General features: G+C 45.0%; 1 protein-coding gene across 2 annotated transcripts in view; it reads right to left on the bottom strand.

The window, feature by feature from the left end:
- Positions 1–1099: 1099 nt before the first annotated feature.
- LOC121272357 (RPA-related protein RADX-like) overlaps positions 1100–25467 on the bottom strand; it is a 37007-nt gene continuing 12639 nt past the window's right edge. Inside the window, exons 4-15 of one of the 2 annotated variants that reach the window (XM_041178997.1) lie at positions 23895–24003; positions 22469–22560; positions 20044–20187; positions 18118–18231; positions 17377–17550; positions 16677–16813; positions 15792–15919; positions 14695–14784; positions 9878–9978; positions 7125–7445; positions 6166–6351; positions 1100–3400 (exon numbers count right to left, since the gene is read on the bottom strand). In XM_041178997.1, coding sequence (XP_041034931.1) covers positions 3270–3400; positions 6166–6351; positions 7125–7445; positions 9878–9978; positions 14695–14784; positions 15792–15919; positions 16677–16813; positions 17377–17550; positions 18118–18231; positions 20044–20187; positions 22469–22560; positions 23895–24003 — 1727 coding nt within the window. In that variant the 3' untranslated portion in view covers positions 1100–3269. The remainder of the gene's footprint in view (positions 3401–6165; positions 6352–7124; positions 7446–9877; positions 9979–14694; positions 14785–15791; positions 15920–16676; positions 16814–17376; positions 17551–18117; positions 18232–20043; positions 20188–22468; positions 22561–23894; positions 24004–25467) is intronic. The other variant, XM_041178998.1, reaches the window with a different exon arrangement.

Below are 25467 nucleotides of genomic sequence, written 5' to 3'. Positions count from 1 at the left end.
GAGATTTGGGAGCAGACTGCACAGCTGAGAGGATCTCAAATAGCACTCCACTGTGTTGTTCCTTTGCCCTGTATGAGATGGGACAGTGGTCCAGGAGATGTTCCAGATACAAACCATCCAGGACATAGGCAGCTCTTCACTGATGGGACAGGAACAGGGAATACCCGAGTCACCCTGCTGGGACGTAGACTTATCTGCCAGCTGTCTGTATTTTGGAAAGAGTTTATGTCCATTTAAAACCAACAGCACCCATTGCTAAGGCGAGGTAGTCAATACAAATTGACATGAGCCCAAAAATTGATCACGAGTGAGGTACTGCACAAACAACTGAAAAAGGTCTGTACATGCTGGGGCATTTTCTCTGAGAAAAAAAAGTTGAGGGGGGCAATCTTTAAAATAATGAAAGGAGTTATTAGGATAGATGTAGATAAGATGGTTCTGCTTGAAGGAATTAAAAACTAGGAGTCATAATAATAAATCCAGTTGGGAAATAATAAATCCGGTTGGGAATTCAGCAGCAACTTCTTTACCTGGAGAGTGTGGAACTTGCTATGACAAGGAGGAACAGCATAGATACATTTAAGGGGAAGTTGGATAAATATAAATCCCACCCACTTCCCCCCACTCAGACTCTCTCTCCCTCTGTTACTTTTTCTCTTGCTCTTCCAACTAACTCTATCCCACTCTCTTCTCTCTAGCTCCCAGTCCCTCTTCCCTCACTCTTATCCACCTTGATCTCTCTACTCATTCCCCCTCCCCCAATCTCATCCCTCCTCAATTTCTCCTCAAAGCTTTGCCAACACAAATCACTTGTTAACAATCAGAACAGGTGCCGGAGGAGGTCTCCTTTCTCACTGGTTTGGGCCACTGCTCACCCAACACAAATTCCCATTCCTCTCTGTTCTCCCTTTCTGTAGATCAATTCTAGTTCATTTTTTTTCACTGCTTCACTTGAATCTGCTTCCCCTCAGTCTGAAACAAAACATGAAGGTGTAAGAGTACAGGACTTGGGTCAAAATGTATAAACCTTTATCAAAATAGTTGCTTGTTTAAATAACCTTTCACAATATACAGTAAATAAAAACAAGTCACGCAGAAGAAATCTGTACCAATTCATTAAACCTCTCACCAGGAACAGCGGACTCCAGCCACTCGCAAAGGTTTCCTGCTGATAAGGTAAAAGTACTGAAATTCTGTGACTACGATGCCAGAAGGCAGCAAACTATCAGGGTGGCGCTCAGGCTCATTCTTCGGGAAAAGGACACACAATGATACAGCGCTCTTCATGACGACAATGTCACAAAGTGCTTCTCAGTCAACAATGTACTTTTGAAATGTAGTCACAGTTGTAATTTGTGCACAGCAAGCTCCTACAAACAGCAATGAAATAAGGACCAGATAATTTTTTATGTGATTTGGCTAAGGGATAAATATTGGTCATGACACCAGGCAGAACACCCCAATGCTTCTTTGAAATAGTGGCTGCAGAATCTTTTAGGGGCAGGCTGGGCTTCAGCATAACGTCGTGTTTGAAAGACAGCACCCCTGACGGTGCAGGACTCTCTTAATACTGTTCTGGGAGTGTTGGCCTAGATTGTGTACAAGCCTCTGGGGTGGGATTTGAACCCATAACTGTCTGATTCAGAGGCAAGAGAGCTACCCAGTAGGCTACAGCTCGCAACACAGTGGCAATGCCCCATAGTCATTCCCTTGTATTTCTGGATTGATCTTAACTTGGGCAGTAGTTACAGGGAAGGATACAAATTGTTTGAGGTGGTGGGTTGAGGTTAGTGTTACCTAATATTGCATGGGGCCAGGACCAAGCTCAGTTGTATTGTCCTCTGTGCTGAATAGCCCACCACTATCTAGGTTCATCCTTGAAGAATAGTGGCTGGGCTGTCAATCCTGATAGTATCAGACTCAGGCACCACTCATTGCCCTCAAGAGCAGAGCAATAAAGCAATGCTCTCCCAAGAAACAGGACCTGGAGGGCAAAATGCTCAAATGAAAAATAGATTGGGGAGGAAAACTAACCGATAGCAGATTCAGGAAATTGGGCTTTTACACTCTTGATATTTGTGCAAACGTTAACAGTTACGCACGAGGACTTGGGGAAAGATAAACTCAAGCATTTGGGAGATCAGATGAGCATCTAGGGCTGAAATTCAGCAACAACTACTTTGAAAACAGTTTATAATCAGAGGGTTTGTGAAGAACAGTCAGAAAGATAAGGAAAACAATTTGAGTTGAAAACACACCCCTTGGATTAGCTACACCCCGTCCCCACAAGCCCCTTAAACTGTATAAACTCAGTGCACAGCAAGACTCCAAAGTCTGACAGATACCAACTGGCGAACTTCCTGCCTGATATCGCCCTGCTGCTCACCAAAGAATCCATCTGCTGCCCACACTCCTCTATTTTCTGTAACTAATCTGCCCATCTGATTTCTGTTCCTATGATTTTAAAATCTAACCAGTCAGCATGAAACAAAAGATGTAGAAAAAGTAATGTACAATTTACATAAAAAGCAAGTGACTTAATTCCCTAGTTAGAGCAAGACACACGTCAAAACAAACATTTTGCTCCTACCCCGTTAAAATTAGAGTTCACTTTTTTCTTTTAACTTAATTTTTTTCTTCCCCAAGTTGTTTTAGCCAGTTGTGATACAAATAATACATATAAACAAGTTACTTTAAAAAATACATACTTTTCTCCTGCGTCTCTCGCTCTCCCACCCTTCCCTGCCACTGTGATACTAGGCCTGTCCTAGGTCAGTTCAGATCAGCCAACTCAAGCTGCCAGATATAAAACCTGGGCCTTCAGTTAACATGTTCATACAGTCTCTTCACCCATCAAGCCACTGGCAGAGAGATGATGGTAAACTTTTAAGTGAATGAACACGAGGGCATGTGACAGCCAGGTACAGCACGTTAGATACAGAATAAACTCCCTATATACTTGTATCAAATGCTCCCAGGGCAGGTGCCTTAACAAACTCCCATATCCCGGTTTTCAAGGAATGGGTGAAGGGGGATTAAGAAAATAAGGGTCCCTATTCACAGTTTAGGAAGGTACTCTCTAATGGGAAGAGATCATAGATATTGATGCAGTTCCTTAGGAACAGAAACATAATTTTTCTTTTTAGAAATCCTGAAAATAAAACAGCATAAACATAAAATTAAAATTCCACTGAGACCCAAAGCTGTATGTGATCCAGGCAAATATTGCTGGAATCAAGATGAGAAAACGAAAAAAAGGCCTGGATGGTTCAGAGAGCTCTGTGCTGAACGTAGGCACGATTGAGAGCAACTTCAACACTGATGCCTCCTTGGTTGCAGATGTCGAGGACAAAGATAAACAGCATTTCCTCCAGTCCAGCCGCAGATCTGAGAATGTCACCTGCCAATAAGCAAATCAATGATTTATACTTTAAATAAAAATTGTTGAGTCTGTTTTCCCTTCTCTGCATTGTTTGATTTTCAACAGCGAGTCAGCTGTGGCTCAGTGGGTAGCTCTCTCTCACCTCTTGAGTCAAGAGCGACAAGTTTCACTAGAGATTTGAGCTCATAATCCAAGCACATAATGTGGGCGTTATCATACTGCAGTTTGTGGGATCTTGCTGTGTGAAAATTATAATGACCATACTTCAAAAAAATACTTCATTGGCTGTAGGACATCCTGAGGTTGTGGTAGGCACTGCAGAAATGCAACTTCCTTCTTTGCTCTGACTTCTATGCTCAATTTTCTCTCTTGGTACAGGCCTGGTTACCACCCCCCACTCCCCCCAACCCCCACATGGCCATGAGTGAATCCAGTCAGAGAGTTTCAGTGTACTATTCAACCGTGGAGTTCATCCACCTGTGCACTTTCCAGTAGAGCCTATTTGCTGATGATTAGGAAGGAGACACTATTCAGGATAAAGCAGCCCATCCACCACCCAAAACATTCACTCCCACCACTGACACACCGTGGCAGCAGTGTGTGTACCATCTACAAGATGCAGTGCAGCAACTCACCAAGGCTCCTTCAACAACACCTTCCAAACCCGCAAACTCAAATCAGCTGAAGGAGCAAGGGGCAGCAGGTGCATGAGAACACCACCACCTGCAAGTTCCCTTCCAAGCCACTCAACATCCTGACTTGGAACTTTTATGACCAGTTCTTCACTGTTGCTGGGTCAAAATCCTGAAACTCCCTAACAGCACTGCGGGTGCATTTACGGCACATAGACTGCAGCGGTTTAAGAAAGTGGTTCATCACCACCTCCTCAAGGGCAATTAGGGATGGGCAATAAATGTTGGCTTTGCCAATGGTGTCTATGTTCCATGACAAATAAAAAAGATTGGTAGCTGCTTTTCTGCTTTAGCCCAAGTCTGCTGAGGCCAACTGTGTTCTGCTAGCAACAGCAACTTGCACTTATATAGTGCCTTAAACATAGTAAAACATCCCGAGGCAGTTCAGAGAACTGGTTATTAAGCAAAATTTGACATCAAGCTGTGTAGGGGAAGCATTAGGACAGGTGATCAAAAGCTTGATTTAAAGTAGGTTTTAAGGTTTGTCATAAAAGAGGAGAGAGAGGCAGAGGGGTTTATCGAGGGAGTCCCAGAGCTCATGGCTCAGGTAGCTGAAGGCATGGAGATCTTGAAGAGTTTTAGAACTGGAGCGGGTTACAGATATAGGGAGGGATTTGAACACAAGGAGGAGAGTTTTAAATTTTTAGGGTTGCTCGAACAGGAGTCAATGTAAGTCAGCAAGCAACAGAGGGGTGATGGTGCGAATTAGGATACAGGCTGCAGGGTTTGGATCAGATCAAGTTTAGTGAGACCAATTCCACGCTCCTGCCACTGCTTCTGTTCACTTTGTACTGGTAAAATCAGACCTGCAACTTTACTGGCCTTAGCAATTTGCAAGTTAAGCTTGCTGAGCTGTTGTGGAAAGGTTTGGTTAGTAGATGATGAATGGTAGTCTCTTATCTCATTCCCCTCAATACTACAATAGACATGGGGCAAGAGCACCCTCTTCTGGCTGGAAAATAACATTGATCCAGGTCAGTCCCCTTCTTGCTCACAGGGCCAGAATTTGGCTACCAAGGTGGGTAGCTCAAGCTGGACCCCTCTCAGTAAAACAGATTGTAAGATGCACAATTTTCACTCCAGGGAGTATAACATAATGGTAGCCCTTGGGGATATGTCAACAAAGAACTCTATTGAAACTGCAAGACCAGATGCTTTGTTTCTAACCTAAGCCTTTCAGTGAAAACAGTCCAGCAAATTCCTTTTAATTGTCACTGTCAGCTACAGCCTGTTCTTTTTTTAAATTTAAAAATGCGGGGCATTTAAAACCTTCAGATTATGACAACTATACAAACCTTTTCCGCCCTTCAAGAGCGTTCACTTCTACTCCCACACTGAATTAAAGACCTTGCTACTGCCAAAATGGGGTCAGCACTGAGTTCAAATGGCCCTAAGTTTGCTTTTCCAAATGTGTGAATCACACCCTTCCCCTTTTTCCCCTCCCAGTAAAAAAAATGGATCTGTCAGAAATGGGAGCAGGACCACATCCAGGTTGCCCCCACTCACCCCCTCCATTTTCAATGATCCACAGACTCTTCCCAACTCTGCAAATCTGGCCCACAATCTCTCAACTGAACAGGCTCGGGCTCTTCGTTCTAGATGAGAAGGCTTACAGGTGACCTCAAGTGTTTAAAATTACGAAGGGGATCATTATAGTAAATGTGTAGAAGTCATTTCAACTTGTGGGAACCAGGGGCCATAAATATAAAAGTCATTAATAAATCCAACAGGGAATTCAGGAGAAACTTCTTTACCCGGAGAGTGGTGAGAATGTGGAACTTACTGCCTCAGAGAATGGTTGAGGTGAATTATATAGATGCATTTAAGGGGAAGCTGGATAAACACGAGAGAGAAAGGAATAGAAGGATATGCTGATAGGGCGAGATGAAGTAAGAATGGGAAGAGGTTCACATGCAGCATAAACACCAGCATAGATCGGTGGGGCTGAATGGCCTGTTTCTCTGCTATACCAGGCTAACAAATGAAGAGTGGGGACAGAGATGAGGTATCAGTGAGCAGTTAGAACCTGTGCCCAGTGAGAGTCTGTGCTTTCAGGAGAGGAGGGGAGAGAGGGCTAGAAGGAACATTTACCAGGAGAAGGTGGAGAGCTCTCTGCACTGTCTGTGTCAACGTGGCAGCGCTGTTTGGATGCTGGCCCTCCATGAGCCAAAATAGAGATCAGGGTGTTGCTGTGCTTGGCAGGATACATAGCTCGGTGATCCAACCTGGGAACGATAGGGAGAAAGATGGTGTCTATAGACAGCTCTTCATTTAGTCCTGGAAGTGAGAGAGGATAAAGTAATTAAGATTCTGGTTCAACTTCCTACTTTTCTCCAGCTGCTTGAAGGTGGGCTCCAGTCTTTGCTGAATTAATCTCAGCTGCTGGTTGGATATTAGCACCCTCAGACTGGGGAAGACTGGCTCCTGCTCCTGAACACTGTCTAAACCATTCCCCCCCCAAACACTGAGGGTGCAAGGTTTAGATAGGACAGAGATAGATAGGCCCAGTTCAAACAGAAGGCCTACAACAATCATTTCAGGGCAACCAGGGAGAGACAATAAATGCCAGCTTTGCCAGAGACACCTACATTTTGAGAATGATTTTTCAAAAATGGCTTTTATCTGATTGCTGTCCCGGTGACCCCTGGTATAGCTCAAAGAGTTAATGCACAGAGGTCATGTGTGAGGGCTGCTACTACCAGCAGAATTGTACACTAGCCACACTCAGCACCTTCCAAAGAATCAAAACTGGAATTCACAATACCAGAAATGTAGAAGTTCAGGGCTCAAGAGTGGCCATTTAGCCCATCATGTCTGCCAAGTCTTTGCAAGAGCAATTCAATACTAATCCCACTGCCCCACTCACTTACCATAGACTGGTATTCCAAACTAATCTCACAGCCCCATGCTCTTGTCATAGCTTTATCAATCCAAAAATTGGTTTGTACGGGCTGGTCTGATTAGGATTAGGAGCTCCTACACAAACTGCCAATATGTGCTGATAATAGTAGTAAAACCCTGACAGACCTTGTTACCTAAGCTCCCTTTACCTAAAATGGTCACGGTGTAGTATCCATGGCAACATGCTGGTTCACAGTGTTCCAGGTCCACTGTCTGATCGGCTGGGATTCCAGAAAAGCGTGAGGGCTGGAGACCAAAGGTTTGGAGGAGGAAGGCCTTGTCTCTGAAGTGGAAGCTGCGAGCCACCATCTGTGAGATGTCCCCACGGTGTGGGAGATGCTCCTGCTGTGATGAGCAGTTGGCCAAGGGCAAGACGGAGTGGGCTGAGCAGGGGTTCACTGGACTTGGCATCTCCTCCACATCATCTGAGTCTGTGTAGAACTCCTGGCAAGCCTTGATGAAGTTGAGGTCTTTGAAAGAAGGAAGAAAGACTGCATTCATACCACTCCACTTTTCATGTTGAGACTGCTTCATTGACAACAGTTTATTTTAGCAGTGCAGTCACTGTTGTGTAAGTGAATGCAGCAGCCGTTTGTATACAACACAATGCCACGTGCAGCAATGAGAAAACAGCTATGAATATACTTTTAACGGTTGAGGAAGGAACGCTGAGCAGGAGACCAGGAACGGTCCCAGCTCTTCCTCAACTAATACTGTGGAATCATTCGAATTGAACAGATGGACACTGCCGATATTTAACATCTCAACCCCCAATATTGCATTAGGTTTTAGCCTATCTTAATCTTTGAATACAGTTCAAACCTACAAGACAAGAGCCATAGAAATTCAGAACTCAGGAGCTCAGCTTCAGCCCATTCTATCTGCCATCTCTTTGCAAAACCAATCCTAAACTGCCTCGCTCTCTCCCCATAACCCTGCAAAAATCCCAAACTAATCCCACTGCCCCACTCTCTCCCCATAGCCCTGTAACAATCCCAAACTAATTTCACTGCCTCGCTCTCTCCCCATAACCTTGCAAAAATCCCAAACTAATCCCACTGCTCCACTCACTTCCCATAGCCCTGTAACAATCCCAAACTAATCCCACTGCCCCACTCTCCCCATAGCTCGGTATCAATCCCAAATTAATCCCACTGCCCTACTCACTTCTGATGGCCCTGAATCAATCCCAAACTAATCCCACTGCTCTACTCACTTCCCATAGCCCTGTATCAATTCCAAACTAATACTACTGCCCCACTCTCTCCCCATAGCTCGGCATCAATCCCAAACTAATCCCACTGCTCTACTCGCTTCCCATAGCCCTGTAACAATCCCAAACTAATCCCACTGCCCTACTCACTTCCCATAGCCCCGAATCAATCCCAAACTAATCCTACTGCCTTACTCACTTCCCATAGCCCTGTATCAATTCCAAACTAATCCCACTGCCTCACTCTCTCCCCATAGCCCTGTATCAATCCCAAACTAATCCCACTGCCCTGCTCTCTCCCCTTAGCTCAGTATCAATTTCAGACTAATCCCACTCCCTCACTTTCCCCATAGTCCTGTATCAATGCCAGACTTGATTTCCATATAGATCTCTACCTATATACATCGAAAATTAATATTTTTGATGCATATTAATAACCTAGACTTGAATATGCATGGCATATTTTCAGATGACACAAAACTCAAAAACAGAGAACATAACTACAGACTTTAGGAGGACACAGACCAGTGAAAAGGGGAGACAAGGGGGGAATATGAAATTTAATGTGATTCATTTTGGTAGAAAGACTGGGGAGAGGCATTATAAACTAAATGGAACCATATGAAGGGAGACATGCAGGAAGAGAGAGAGAACCTTTTTTTATTGTGATCTGGAATAGAGCAGCCTGGAAGGGCAGTGGAAGCAGATTCAATAATAACTTTCAAACGAGAATAAGATAAATACTTGAAGGGAAAACATTTATAGGGCTATGGGGAAAGACCAGGGGCAATGTGACTAATCTAGCTCTACCAAACAGCCAACACAGACATGATGGGCCAAATAGCCTCCTTCTGTGCTGTAAGGTTCATGAACCTTTGTAATCCCAAACTAATCTCGGTTTTCTCCACCTTTTTCCATGACTACATCAGACAGCTGGGACATTCACACACTGTCTAGATGGAAATATTTCGGGGATGGGAATTTGTGGCAACAGATAATATCACTAACATGGGCCCCTCAATAATCTGCCTAATCCCTTATTGGGGTTGGCAGAGGGGTGGATTAACTCAGTCCCAAGCTGAGCTGAGATGAATGCAGTAGAGCTGAGATGAATGCAGTAGGGCTGAGATGGTTCCAGTTAAGCAATCTCATCAGCCACAAGATGTCAGCCCTCTAACTTTCTCCTAACAGCGCTGGCTTGTGGGATCACCAGGTACTGGCTGTCCTCTGGTATCGCAACCACATTGCCATGTGATATGTTTGAACCTAGACAGGGAAGGCAGCCAGAGCTTTAGCTGCCTGGGACAGTGGTGGGAGGGGAAGGGGTCATAGCCCAGTCTGATTCTGACCTCGGCAGTTACCACCTTTGGGGTTCTTGTCAGCACAGGTGACTGCATAGAGATCAAGAGCAGAGGGAAAAGTGATTTTAACCCTCCCCAGCCCAGGTATCACTGAAGCCGCTTACTGCGCCATTACTGCCACCACAACAGGCTGACTGACAGAACTTCCAACAGTGCAGCACTCTCTTGGTACTGGCACAGGGAACGTTGTACCCAAGTTTCTGGAGTGGGACTTCAACCCACCTTCTTTCTGAGTTGGAGATGAGAGTGCTATGCATTGAGTTATGGCTGTAGGCTAATAACAGAATAAAACACTGGGTGTTGCAAGGAAGCAGCTGTGTGTTCAAACCTTGCCCGGGACTTCCAGCATGGTTCACATTCTTCTCTCGTGTTTGTGGATGGTGGATCGTTGTCTGCTTCTCGACACTTGATTCTTTATCTTTACTAAGTCTAGATCAAAAAGGAACCAGTTATATGGTGCTTTTCACATGCTAAATACTCTAAATGCTTCATAGGGGAAAGGTTAGGTGACATGACGGAAGTCATAGTCACAGAGTTAGTTTTTTTATAGACTGATATATCACAGACAGAGGCCTTTCAGCCCATTCAGTTTTTGTCAGCTCTTTTAAAGAGCTTTCCAGTTAGTTCTACACTTTTCTGGACTTTCCCCCACAGCCCTGCAAATATTTTCTAGTATGTATCCAATGCCCCTTTAGAAAGTTATTATTGAATCTGCTTCCACCACCCCTTGAGATTACGGGGGGCAGGATCTTTCAGTCAGTGTGCGGAGGCAGGCCCGACATGTAAAATGACAAGCGATGACGTTGGGTGTGCGTCCTGACATCATCACGCTGTCTCATGATGTTTCGTTCGGCAGGCGCCGCCGGAGTCGGCTGCGCAGCTACTGATATTTAAACAGCCTATTAAGGCCGTTAAGGTCATTGTTAACGCTGCCCGTCCATCCTTAAGGTTGGTGGGCAGGCGAAGAGGCCAAGCAGCCTTCGCGTTTTATTAGGAAACCTCATCCACGAGTGGAATGAGATTTCCTAAAGCTTTTATTAATTTAATAAAAAATTTTCCTACACATAAAAACATGTCCCATCTCTTGTGACACAGTCACGAGGGGACATGTTGAAATACATTTTTAATCCATGTATTTAATATTTTTAGCAGTGATTCAATTTCCCTGAGGCAGCTCCGTGCCTCAGGGAGATTGAAGTGTTCTTTTGCACACATGCGGCCTGAAAACTTCAGGCCTACAAGTTCCAGATCACAATTCACTGTGTAAAAAAAAAATGTCATCTCCCTCTCTGGTCCTTTGGCTAACGATTTTATACATGTCCTATGTTTACCTATCACTTCCCTCTTTTTTACTCTATTAAAATCTCTCAGAATTTTGAAGAATTATATTAAATCTCCCCTCAAGCCTTAAGGAGAACAATCTCAGCTTCTCCAGTCTCTCTCCACATAACTAAAGTCCCTCATCCCTCGTACCATTCTAGTAAATCTCTTCTCCATCTCCCTAAGGGCGCGACCTCCTTACTCAAATGTGATGCCCAGAATTAGGACACAATACTCCAGCACAACTTCCTTGGCTTTGTAACTCTGTCCCTCAATTACAAAGCCTAGTATCCTGTATGCTTTTTTAAGTATGTAAGAAATATTACTACAACTATGCAGGGCATCGGTGAGATGATACCTAGACCACTGCATACAGTTTTGATCCACCTTATTTAAGAAGGGATATACTTGCATTGGAGACAGTTTGGAAAAGCTTCACTGGGCTGATTCCTGGGATGAAGGCGTGTTTGTCTTCTGAGGAAAAGTTGAGCAGGTTGGGCCTATACTCATTGGAGCTTAGAAGAGGTGATCTTATTGAAACATAAAAGAACCTGAGGGGGCTTGACAGGGTTGATGCAGAGAGGATGTTTTCCCTTGTGGGGGAATCTAGAACTAGGGGGTTCAAAATAAGAGGTCTTCCATTTAAGACAGAGATGAGGAGGAAGTTTTACTCTCAGAGGGCTGCTAACCTTTGGGATTTGCTACCTCAGGGAGCAGGGAGACTGGGTCATTGAATATATTCAAAGCTGAGTTAGACAGATTTTTGATCTAGAAGGGCGTCAAGGATTAAGGGAGGGGGGGAAACAAGCAAAAAAGTGGAGTTAAGACCACAATCAGATCAACCATGATCTTACTGAATGACACAGCTAGCTCGAGGGGCTAAATGGTCTACTCATGCTCCTATTTCTCATGTTAAACAGCCATATAAATCTGATTTTGAGAAGAGAGATGTCGTTAAGTAAACAGATTTAAGACTGCAGGGACTTGGCGTCTATAGGCACTGTCACCTCATCTGCAGTGGAGGGGAGAAAACACAGAGAGGTTCAGCGGTTGGAGAGCAGAGAATTGGAACATGGAGCATGGGAGTCTGGATTGTATTGTCAGTGTACTGGGAGGGAGAGAGACAACAAAGGTTAGAAGGGTAATGTTGCTGAGTGTGTGGGACTTTGTACATGTTAGTACATGCGTCGCAAGCTCTATACAAGTTGGAGCTTGTGCAGCCAAGGAAGGGAACACGGAAAAGAATTCCAGCATAAAGTTGACGCTCATTGCAGGATTGTGAAAGCAAGTTGGGTTCATGGAAGGTTCATCAAATGTAGGATTACAAAGAATTATACAGTATTGACAGCATAGAACAGGCCATTCAGCCCATCTGGTCCAGGCTGGTGTTTGTGCTCCACACAAGCCTCCTCTCTCTCTTTATTTCACCCTTATCTCACCCTACTAGCATATTCTTCTATTCCTTTCTCTCTCTCATGTGTTTATCCAGCTTCCCCTTAAGTGTATCTACGGTATTCAGTTCAACCACTCTCTGTGGTAGCAAGTTTCACATTCTCACCACGCTCACGGGTAAAGAAGATTATTTGATTGGGAATCAAATGGGTATCTTACAATTTTATGGCCCTAGTTGTGGTCTTCCACACAGCTTTTCACCTCAGCCATTTCATGTGGTTTCAAGTTTCACATTCTAACCACTCCCCAGGGAACAGGACAGCAACTATGACCTGTTCTTTATCTAACAATCAGACTAGTTGCCCCAATGGTAAATGGCAAAGAGACAGGAAAGTTCCAGCTTGGATTTACCAATCTGTGCTGAGTTGGGTTTATAAGGCAGGCTGCTGTAGCACCCCTGGGCTATGGAGGAAGGAAAGTCAAAATGGAGCTCCTGCATCCGACTGCCGCCTAGCATGTTAGGAACATAGGAGCAGAAGGCCATTCGGCCCTTGAGCTTGCTCCGCCATTCAACTAGACCATGGCTGATCTTCCACCTCAATGCCATCTTCCCGCACCTCTTGATGTCATTGATATCTAGAAATTTATTGATCTCTGCTATAAATATACTCAATGACTGAGCCTCCACAGCTCTCTCAGGTAGAGGATTCCAAAGATTCACTACCCTCTGACTGAAAAAAATCTTCCTCATCTCGGTCCTAAATGGCCTACCTCTTATTCTGAGGCTGTGTCCCCTGGTTCTAGATCCCCCAACAAAGGGAAACATCCTTCCTGCATCTACCCTCTCGAGCCCTGTAAGAATTTTGTACACTTCAATGAGGTCACCTCTCATTCTTCTAAACTCTAGAGAATACAGACACAGTCTCTTCAATCTTTCCTCGCAAGACAATCTCTGCCATCCCAGGGATCAGTCTGGTGAACCTCCACTGTACTCCCTCAATGGCCAGTATATCCTTCCTTAGGTAGGAAACCAAAACTACACACAATATTCCAGGTGTGATCTCATCAAGGCTCTATACAACTGCTGCAAGGCTTCCTTACTCCTGTGCTCAAATCCCCGTACATTTAAGGCTAACATACTATTTGCCTTCCTAATGGCTTATTGCACCTGCATATCAGCTTTCAGTGACTTATGAACAAAGACACCCTGGCTCCTTTGGATATCAACACTTCCCAATCTCTCACCATTTAAGAAATACTCTGCATTTCTGTTTTTCCTACCAAAGTGGATAACTTTACATTTTTCCACATTATATTCTATCTGCCATATTCTTACCCATTCACTTAGCCTGTCTAAATCCCCTTCAAGCCTCTTTGAATCCTACTCACAACTCACATTCCCACCAAATTTTGTGTCATCAGCAAACTTGGAAACAATACATTTGGTCCCCACATCCAAATCATTGATATAGATTGTGAGTAGCTGGGGCCCAAGTACTTACCCCATTTGTTACAGTCTAGCGAACTGAGAATGATCCATTTGCCCCTACTTTCTGTTCCCAACCCGTTAACCAATCTTCAAACCTCGCCAGTATATTACCCCCAATCCCATGAGCTCTAATTTTGCTTATTAGCCTTTTATGTGGGACCTAATCAAAAGCCTTCTGAAAATCCAAATACACCACATTCACTGGTTCTCCCTTATCCTCATGATTTTCCTTTCATAAATCCATGCTGACTTTGCCAATCCTACCACTATTTTCTAAGTGCCCAGTTATCATATCCTATATACTAGTTTCTAGCATTTTCCCCACTACTGATGTAAGGCTAACAGATCTGTAGTTCCCTGTTTTCTCTCTCCCTCCTATCTTAAATAGCGGGGCTACATTTGCTACATTCCAATCTGCAGGCGCCATTTCAGAATGGATAGAATTTTGAAATATGATCACCAATGCATCCACCGTCACCACAGCCGCCTCTTTAGTTGTATAGTAATTGTGTTTAATTGTATGGTGTTGGACCTTAATTGGGGATTCACTTGTGCTCCTATACATAGACACAGTTTGAAACTGTAGTTGTTGAGTTAGGAGGTGTATGCTTATAATGTGTAACTCTGTAAATAAATGCTAATAAAATTGTGTAAAGATTGGCTCTAGTTCTATCCTTCACCAACTGGCTTCCTGGAATAAAGCACAGTGACTCCTAATGGAAAGTACTCATGCTTTGAGGCAGAGGGAGACAGCACCAGGTACACAGCCCCCATCCAACCATCGTGATCAAACTGCCAACTAATGCTTAACTGTCTGGATCCTTCGGTGAATAGAACAGAGGCACCTGAATAAGGAGTCAGCACTCTCAGGAGAGAGTTGGAGTTTATTTGTTAGAAGCACAGTGTCGAGTGATAGGACATTCTGGTGAGTGAAAGCTCCTTACCTTGCTGATGCCTGTTTTTTCCTCCGGGTTGTGCCTTTTCTTTTTCTTTTCAACAACAAGCCAGCTTGTTTTCCTCGAGGAGTTCCATTGCTGAAATATAAAGATCCGGTTTATTAATTCAGTCACATCTCCAACACAGAGAATCTTAGAGCCTTGCTTCCTGTCTTTCCATCCCTTGTCTCAAAGCCAGTTCTAGTGCTGAGGTCAAGTCTCACTGTACTGTCTCCTACTGACTCCAAATTGTGCAATTCTTTAGCTCCCACAGTGACTTCCCTTCTTCCACAACCGAGAGGGACTTAAAAGCTAAGCTTGATGTCACCTAATCAGTACCTTTTGACTACTTTTCCATTCTTGGTCACGCTTTGCTAGATTATTGCTGCTGATGCTGTCCTTTGATTGATGCTTGAACTTTTTGAGACAGTAACTCGGTCAACAAGATGAGGAAACCCCTTGGATCCGATCTCCTGCCTGTGATGAATTACCTGGTTTTAGCCCTGGCAGCAGTGTAATGGGTCTCTGGGAGTGGGGGTTGGGAGCAATCAGTCATGCTTCCTACTCCAGATCATTACCCTAGTCACCAATCCCACCCCGCACCCCATCCCACATAGAAATGCGATTGGGTGCATATCAGGCTACGCCACAGTGTCTTTTGCAGTCAAATAGCTGTTGACACTCACTGTTCATGCACATGGATAAGGAAATGGGCAGCTCACACCAGCGGGAGTTTTGAACCCAGACCCCACGCCAAAGCTGGTCACCACATGACAGGAGATCTCCAACACGGAGAAATTCAGAGGCTGCTTCTGTGAACCAGTGATATAACTGATTTGGAGTGCTCGATGTGGACCCTCAGCAGAGAAGTATTCTATTTCTTGGAACTATTACTCCTGGCCTTCACGGCTGTACCCGGTCTTCATGACTGTACCCGGTCTTCACGACTGTACCCCGCCTTCACGACTGTACCCTGCCTTCACGACTGTACCCCGCCTTCACGACTGTACCCCGCCTTCACGACTGTACCCCGTCTTCACAAATAGAAATATTGAACAGCAAAAAGAAAAATTCTATCTTCTCCACACATGGAAAATAAGCCTCACCTCATGACAGGGATCACAGGGCTTTTGTTTCCACTTGTGCCGAGGAATGATCGGTCAGCATCAAACAATTCTTCAAACTCCGCGATTCCTCCAATGGCCGGCTCTCCTGTGTGACAGGCTTCAACGGACTGTAAGACAGGAATTTCCTGAAAAACACACTTGGCTACCTGCCAGGCTGGAAATCTGACTGTGTGACAGAAACATCTTGTTCTCACGTCAGGAAGCAACTTCATAAAAGTCTACGTCCCAGCACAATCCCCTGACCTAGTATATCATTGCTTTATAAGATAGAGAGGGTATCTTATAGTTCTGGTGTACTCATTTAAAACAGAAAACAGAAAATCATATTTCTGTAACACCTTTAATGTTTCAAACTCTTTACAGCCAATGAAGTATTTTTGAAGTTAAGTCACTATTGTTATGGAGGAAGCATGGTTACCAATTTGCACACAGCACACTTGACTAGAAAATCTGTTTTCTAGTGATGTCGGTTGAGGGATAAATCTCGGTCAGGACACTGCAGAGACCTCCCCTGCTCTTCTCTGAAATAGTGCTGTGGGATCTTTTATGTTCACCTGAGGTTTCATCTGTTACCTCCAATGGAACACGCCCTCAGTATTGCATTTGGAGTGTCAACCTGGATTTTGTGCTCAATTTTCTGGAGTGACACTTCAACCCACAGATGACACAAGATGTCTTTGTGTAGGGTAATCCTGCCCTAGTGATTCCACTGTACATATGGCATGTCCTGGGGGCACACACATACATTCAATTCCTCCCTTTCCCTACAGCACTTGAGTCAATGGGTTCTGTATAATTTTCCATTCCTGGTCCATTCCCTTCGCCACTAACCTATTGTTAAGCAGCTATTTAGCCAGCAGTTACCTCTATATCCACTCTGTCCAGTGACTGGTATTTTACAGATGTGATCCGTCCCTGGACAGTGACCTGCCTATGCTCTCGGTACTCCAGCTGATTCAGGAGCTGCTTCAGTTCGGACATCGTTGTCAAGGGACATCTTCCTGAGAAAGAGAGAAACGTTTGCTTTATTTAAAAAAACTCTCTCCTAAATTTCCCCGCTCCTTTTCTGAAGACACTGCCAGCTCATGTATACATTACCAGACCAGGGAGAATAGTAACCCCTATACACAGTGAAGGAACACAGAAAATTTACGATACAGAATGACATAATTCAGCCCAACCTGCCATAAAATAACTGACAAGATAATCTGTTTATATAATGATTAGTTGAGGGATTAGTATTGGCAGGACACCAGGGAAATCTCCCCCGCTCTTCTCTGAATAATGGCTCTGGGATCTTTTACATCTCTCGTAAAGGGCAGGTGGAACCTTGGTTTAATGTTTCGTCCCAAAGGTGGCACCTCCAACAGTGCAGGACTCTCCCAGTATTAGCACTGGGAGCATCAGGCTGGATTATGTTCCCAAGTTCCTACTGCAGTGGTAGAGCCCACAACCTTCTGACTCAGAGGCAAGGTGGACAGCAGCAGGGTAGGGAAGGCTGCAGAAAATGAAATAAATACACAACACCACATGTTAAGCAAGTGACTAGCTCCGGTTTCCTCACCGAGTATTTCACGTCGATAATCCCGCTCGCTGGATGGGAGGGGAGGATAGCTGTAGCATCCACCAATCTGAGTGCGGCTCAGCCTGTCCCTTTCCTGATCCTTGGCAGATCGTATCCACTGAATAAACTCTTTTACCTTTGGGTTTTTAACATACAGTTTTCCTTGATGATACCCTAAAGGAGGCAGGGGAAGATAAAAACATATTAAGCCTGAAAGTCGAGTCTCAAAGCAGCGAATTACTTCTACGCTCAGAGACCAAGGGAACTGGTTATTACTGTCATACGTCTTGTTTAGTTTTCTGGCTGCCAGACAGATAACTATAACTACCTGGTACAGTGGTCAATTCACCACAAGTCCCAGATTCATTTGTCATTTTGTGCCCTTCACTGATCTTGAGTCGGAGCAGCAGTTGTTTGCCTGTTATCTCAATTGGCCTAAAAAAAGAGGCAAAGTCCCCGGCTATCATTTGACCCCCCAGTTTTCTGTAGGCAGGTTTAGGATCGATTGCATTCCTCTAACAATTGAACACGACATTGCAGAGGATTACACCTCCTTCTTTCACAGTCTGAGAGTAATTCTATTATGGGGTCTCCACCTATCATGCGAAACAGCACCAAACCCCTTCCCTAGAAAAAGTCAGATTCTTGCCCAAACTGATCACCTTTTAAAGGTTTCAATTGATCCGAATTCAATTATATACCACAGTTCCCACCTAACAGTCCTCTCGCTGGTGTACATACCATTGACATATACCTGGCTGTACTCAGTGGTGAGCAGGTAAGGGAATGTTGTCTGTCCACAGGGGTCCATCATTTTGCATTCCACCCTGACATTCGTACACACAAGCAAGGTCACTTAAATGAGAAAAAAAGCACTTTACAGTATGTATTTTTATTTTAGCTGAATCGCTCTATTTACCTTAGCATCATATTTACTACAGGGTTGAGGAGTTCCCATCATGGTGCTCCTGAACAGTTTGGGATCTGCAGCAGGGCAGCGATGCAAAACTGACAAGCTGGCCTGGCCCTTTAAGGATGCCATTAGAGTATTCCTTGTTGCAACGGGAAAATTTCAGTAACTTTAGCCACCTGTAATCAGGAGGCACTTCTAACAACTGTAAATTTCAGGCTTCCATTCCTCAACTCGTTTTCTTTCTCTTTAAAATAAATCTGCTTCTGTGACAAAGTGTGACATCTTGAGCAATGATGCCCAGTGGGTGACTGACAAGTGCCAGACATTTATAAAATATTAACTGATCTCCTGTGGCATTGTTGCTAGTAATTTGGATTTGTGCTGCTTGATAATGCTTGTAACAGAATAAACTGTTGATAGGGCAGAGTCATGTTGTTTGTACTTTGAATGCTACAAAGTCCAACATTCGCACGATGATAAACCAAGGCCCCAGTCTGCCTTTCTGGATGTTAATGAGTCCATTCAAAGACTGAGGAGTGTTCCCAACACTCTGGCCAGCATTCTTCCCTCCAGCCACATACGATTAACCAGCTATTCACTGGATGGCTGTTTGTGGGATGTTTTCTGGTGACAGCTGCATTAGCTTTTTTTTTAATTATTTGTTCATGAGATGTGGACGTCGCTGGCATTTATTGCCCATCCCTAACTGCCCTTGTTCAGAGGGCATTTTAATATTCAACCCGTAGGCCAGACCAGGTAAGGGCAGTAGATTTCCTTCCCTAAAGGACATTAGTGAACCAGATGGGTTTTTACGACAATCAGCAATGGCTTCGTGGTCATCATCAGACTTTTAATTCCAGATTTTTATTGAATTCAAATTTCACCATCTGCCATGGTGGGGTTTGTACCCACGTTCCCAGAGCATTACCCTGGGTTTCTGGAATATTAGTCCAATGACAATGCCACTGTGCCAAAACCTCCCTCAACACAAGTTATTACACTTCAGATGAGGTATGCTGATTTGAGACAGTCGGGATTGAAAAATACTATCATGGGCATTATTATCAATTTGGTGCATTCTGCAGGGTTACACAAACATTTTTAGACACCTGCTTCAAAATATTAAGAGAACACTGGAAAGTTCAGTTCCTAGTTAGTACCTCTGAACTTGGGCAGTGACGAACCCCCCCCCCCCCCCATTTTACTGGATACAGGTGAGGATCAGGGACTCATCATCTAATAGCTAACACAGAAGAATTGATGGGGTGAGAGCAGGGCTGAAACCTGGTCTGCATGGGTTAGCAGCTGTCAGCAACGGTTCAATGGGTAGCCTGAGTCAGAAATTGGTGTGGGTTTAAGTCCCACTCAAGACCTGAGCATATAATCCAGGCTGACAGTCCCAGTGCAGTACTGAGGGAAAGCTGCTATGACAGAGATGTTATCTTTAGGATCAGATGTTAACCCGAGGAATCAATTGTCCTCTCAGATGGTCAGGAACGATCCCACAGTCGCTATATAGAAGACAAGCTGGGGAGTTCTCCCTGGTGTCATGGACCAATAGACCATAGCTAACATTACCACAGGCAAATTACCTGCGTATTATCACATTGCTGTTTGTGGAATCCTGCTGTGCACAAATAGGCTGCCATGTTTTCTATATTATAGAATGTCTACATTTTGATTGCAAAGCATTATTGGACGACCGCAACTTTCCACAAAGAGCACATACAATGCAGAGTTGTGAAGCCTCTTACCAGTGTTGTCCGCTATGCTGCATGGGGATATCTGAGCCTGAATCTCAGGCTGGGAGGTGGAGAAAAGCTTCAAGACAAAAGGTTCTGATGCTGTCCCATCGATTAGGTGCATCCAGCGGTAAACCAGGAATTCATCAGAGCGCTCTGCAAAGATCAGATTGACATGGAAGAGAAGAAAAGCAAGAGTAAACCAGTTAATCCAAAGTGTGTAGGCTGCTGCAATGGGTTACCAAGAAAAAACATTTAATTCAGCAGTATCTCAGAATCTTACAGCACAGGATCAGGCTATTTGGCCCATCTTGTACCAGCATTTGGAAAGAGCCATCCAAGTAGTCCCACTCCACTGCTCTTTCTCCAGAGCCCTTCAAATCTTTCCTACCCATATATGTGCCAAATTCCCTATTAAACATCTGGCTGTGTGGTCCAAGGAGTGACAGGTACATGGGAGTGAGGTATAAGGAGTCACAGTTGTCTGGAAGTGACGCACAGGGAGTGACAGATGCCTGGGAATGAGGTACAGGGACTGGTGGGTACATGGGAATGAGGTACAGGTAGTGATGGGTGCCTGGGAGTGAGGGCAGGTAGTGACAAATGCCTGGGAGTGAGTGCAGGGAGTGACAGGTGGCTGGGAGTGATGGGGGTCTGGGGTGAGGTACAGGGAGTAACGAGTGCTTGGTAGTGAAATACAGGGAGTGACAGGTGTTGCGAGTCAGGTACAGGGAGTGACAGGAGCCGGGGAGTGAGGTGCAGAAAGCGAAGGTTGTCTGGGAATGAACGGTGCCTGGGACTAAGGTGCCTGGGAGTGAGGTGTCGGGATTGACAGGTGCCTGGGAGTGATGTACAGGGAGCAAAAGGTGCTTAGTAGTGACATACAGGGAGTGACAGGTGCCACGAGTGAGGTACGGGGAGTGACAGGTGCCTGCGAGTGAGGTACAGGGAGTAACAGGTGCCTCGGAGTGAGATGCAGGAAGTGAAGGTGCCCAGGAGTGACAGGTGCCTGGGAGTGAGATACCAGAAGTGACAAGTGCCTGGGAGTGAGGTACAGAGAGTGACGGGTGCCTGGGAGTGAGGTGCCGGGAGTGACAGGTGCCTGGGAGTAAGGTACAGGGAATGACATGTGCCTGGGAGTGAGGTACAGGGAGTGACAGGTGCCTTTGAGTGATGTACATGGGGTGACAGGTGCCTTTGAGTGAGATACATGGAGTCACAGGTGCCTGGGAGTGAGGTACAGGGAGTGACAGGTGCCTGGGAATAAGGTACAGTGAGTGAGAGATGCCTGGAAGTAAGGAACAGGGAGCGACAGCAGCCTGGGAATGAGGTACAGGGAGCGACAGGTGCCTGAGAGCGAGGTAGAGGGAGCGACAGGCCAATGGGCATGAGGCTCAAGGAGCGATAGGAGTCTGGGAGCGAGGTACAAGGAGCGATAGGAACCTGGGAGCGAGGTACAAGGAGCGAGAGGAGCCTGGGAGCGAGGTACAGGGAGTGGCAGGTGACTGGGAGTGAGGAACAGGGTGTGACATTTGCCTGGAAGTGAGGAACAGGGAATGACACATGCCCTGGAGTGAGGTAGAGTGACTGACAGGGAGTGACAGATGCCTGGGAGTGAGGTACATGGAATGACAGTTGCCTGGGAACGAGGTACAGGGAGCGATAGGTGCCTGGGAGCGAGGTACAGGGAGTGACCGGTGCCTGGGAGCAAGGTACAGGGAGCGACAGGTGCCTAGGAGCGAGGTACAGGGAGCGACAGGTGCCTAGGAGTGAGGTACAGGGAGTGACCGGTGCCTGGGAGCGAGGTACAGGGAGCGACAGGTGCCTAGGAGCGAGGTACAGGGAGTGACCGGTGCCTGGGAGCGAGGTACAAGGAGCGACAGGTGCCTGGGAGCAAAGTACATGGAGTGACAGGTGCCCGGGAGCGAGGTACAGGGAGTGACAGGTGCCTGGGAGTGAGGTACATGGAATGACAGTTGCCTGGGAGCGAGGTACAGGGAGCAATAGGTGCCTGGGAGCGAGGTACAGGGAGTGACAGCAGCCTGGGAATGAGATACAGGGAGCGATTGGAGCCTGGGAGCAAGGTACAGGGAGTGACAGGTGCCTGGGAGTGAGGTACAAGGAGCGATAGGAGCCTGACAATGAGTTAGTGACAGTTGCCTGGGAGTGAGGTACAGGGAGTGACAGGTGCCTGGGAGTGTTGTATGGGAAGCAACATGTGCGTGGGAGTGTTGTACAGGGAACGACAGAATCAGCAAAGAGGCCCTTCAGCCCATCGACTCTGTACCGACACGTGAGAAACACCTACCTACCTACCTAGTCCTATTTACCAGCACTTGGCCAATAGTCTTGAATGTTATGACGTGCCAAGTGCTCATCCAGATGCCTGGAAGTGAGGTACATGGAGTGACGTGCGTGGGAGAGTTACCGTACATACCTTTGTTTCGGATACGCTCTTGTCTACCGACAAATGTGACAAGGCCAATGATGTCACACACATCTCCAGGTCGAAGCTCTGACAGTTCCTTCCTGCACCAACATAGAAACAGGGTGCAATTACTAATTCATTCGTAACAGTCGCTTGCTCCTACAGAACCCGAGTGCTGCAGAAAAAAGGAAAAATGCTGTTGATGCTTTTCTTTTTTATGTTAATCAGGATAGATGCAAGAATATCAAATTTCAAAGGGAACAGTTTCCAAAGAAGGGTCACATTGGACTTAAAACCTTAACTCTGTTTCTCTCTCTCTACAGAAGCTGCCAGACCTGCTGACTTTTTCCAGTACTTTGTTTTTATTTCAGATTTCTAGCATCTGCTTTATTTTGCCTTTATTTCACTTGGTATAGCTGAAGCCTGCCTTCTACTGTCTTGTATTGTATCCCTCTAAGTATAAAGGCCAGAATTGCATTATCCTTTTTGATTATTTTCTGTAACTGTTCATTTTAATGGACTCTCTTTGGATCTCTACTGTTTCTAGCTTTTCACTATTTACAGTATATTCTGCTCTGTCCTTTTTAGGTCCAAAGTGAATGGTCTCACATTTGCCTACAATAAATTCCATTCATCACAGTTTTACACATTCACTGACTCTCTCAATATTTCTTTGCAATGTTATGCTTCCATCTACACTACTTACAATGTCACCTATCTTCGTTGCATTGCAAATTTGATTATGTGTCTTTCTATCTATCCCATTTTCTCGAAGTTGTTAGAAAATGGTGAACAGTCCCTTGTACCTCGCTCCCAGTACAGATCCTTGTGGGACACCACAAATCACTTTCTGTCAATCAGATAACCAGTCCATTATCTCTACTCTCTGTGTTCTGCCGCTCAGCCAATTTCCAGGCTTCAATCCATTAGCTAACAGTCTCTTATGAGGGACTTCATAAAATTTCTTCCAGAGGTCCACATAAATAACATCCATAGACATTCCCCTGTCTACTACTTTAGTCAGGTCTTCAAAAAATTCAATCAGATTCATCAAGCATGACCTACCCTTTACAAATTCATGCTAATTCTCTCTAATCAGATGTTCAAAGCCGTCAGTCACCCTCTCATCTTTAATTATAGACTCTAGTAATTTCCTGACAACAGATGTTGGGTTAACTGGATTATAACTGCCTGGTTTCTCTCTTTCACCGTTCTTAAAGAGCGCAGGTACATGCGCAATTTTCCAATCTAAAGGAATGGTTCCAGAACTGGGACAATTATAGTTAGGGCATCTGCATTGTTCTCTCCTACTTTCTTTAAAACCCTAGGATGGAAACCATCTGATCCTGCAGATTTGTCACTCTATAGTGCCATTCTTTGCTGTTATTTTGTTTACATTAATTTGTGTTAGCACAAAGCAGAAAGTGTGTGCTACCTGGTGATAAAGCAATACTGCAGAGCTGGTAACTGCCACTCTTCTCTAACACTCCTGGAATTGATCACAGTAATTTCAGCCGCTGGATTCCTTGGGTTTAAATTTAACTCTGGAAATAGTGCAAAGGTTAAAGAGCAAGGGTGAAACATGATACAAAAGGTCGCTGATACATTATCGTAATTAAAAGACTATCTCCTGTGGGTAGACATACGTGGAGTCAACAATAAGCTTCATCTTCAGATTAAGTGGGGATTACAAGGCAGGAGATAATTGTGCTAGAGCTGATGTAACTGAGCATCCATCTAAAGATCCTATATTCTGTCCTGTCTATGTAAGACTTTGGTTTTCTACTTTTTAAAATTCATTCACGGGATGTGGGCATCGCTGGCTGGGCCAGCATTTATTGCTCATCCCTAGTTGCCCTTGAGGAGGTAGTGGTGAGCTGCCTTTTTGAACCGCTGCAGTCCATGTAGGTACACCCACAGTGCAGTTAGGGAAGAAGTTGCAGGATTTTGACCCAGCGACACTGAAGGAATGGCGATATATTTCCAAGTCAGGATGGTGAGTGACTTGGAGGGGAACTTCCAGGTGGTGGTGTTCTCGTCTATCTGCTGCCCTTGTCCTTCTACATGGTAGCGGTCTGGACGTTGCTGTTGAAGGAGCTTTGGTGAGTTGCTGCAGTGCATCTTGTCGATGGTACACACTGCTGCTGCTCTGTGTCAATGGTGGAGGGAGTGAATGTTTGTGGATGTGGTGCCAATCAAGCTGGCTGCTTTGTCCTCTTGAGTGTTGTGGGAGTTGTACTCATCTAGGCTGCTTAAGGTTTAATTGTAAAAATTACTATTTGGGAAACAGTCCTGGGGAACTTGCAGATGCAAAACTTAGGAGCTATAGCACTAGCACTGATGAGAAGCTCCACTCCTGAAAGAATCTAGACTGACACTGCAGTGCAGTACTGAAGGACTGCTGCAATGTCAGAAGTGACATCTTTTGGCTAAGACCTTAAACCAAGGCCCCTGTCTGCCTACTATCCCCAAGGACAGGGGAGTTCTCCACGATGTACTGTTCAATATTTATTCCTCAGTTAACATTACAAAAATTGATGATTTGCTGATTATCACATTGCTCTTTGTGGGATCTTGCTGTGCACAAATTGGCTGCAATTTGGGTTGATTTTGGACTTCAACTCCATTTTCCCGCCTGCTCGCAATATTCCTTAATTCCCGAAACACTAAAAATCTGTCTACCCCAGCCTTGAATATATTCAACGATGGAGCATCCGCAACTCTCTGGGGTAGAGAATTTCAAAGATTCACAACCCTTTGAGTGAAGTAATTTCTCCTTATCCTGAGACTGTGCCCTCATGTTTTAGATAAACCAACCAACAGAAACAATCTCTCAGCGTCCAATCTGTCAAACCCCTTCAGAATTGTGTAGGTTTCAATGAGATTGCCTCTCATTCTTCTAAACTCCACAGAGTATCAGCCTGATTTACTCAGCCTCTCATCACTGGACAACCCCCTCATCCCAGGGACCAATCTAGTGAACCTTTGCCTCCAATGCAAGGATATCC

The sequence above is a fragment of the Carcharodon carcharias genome, chromosome 33 (genome assembly GCF_017639515.1).
Source record: "Carcharodon carcharias isolate sCarCar2 chromosome 33, sCarCar2.pri, whole genome shotgun sequence".
NCBI classification, from domain to species: Eukaryota; Metazoa; Chordata; class Chondrichthyes; order Lamniformes; family Lamnidae; genus Carcharodon; species Carcharodon carcharias.
Note: the sequence above shows the minus strand (reverse complement) of the source record. Positions and strands in the feature narration are given on the sequence as shown.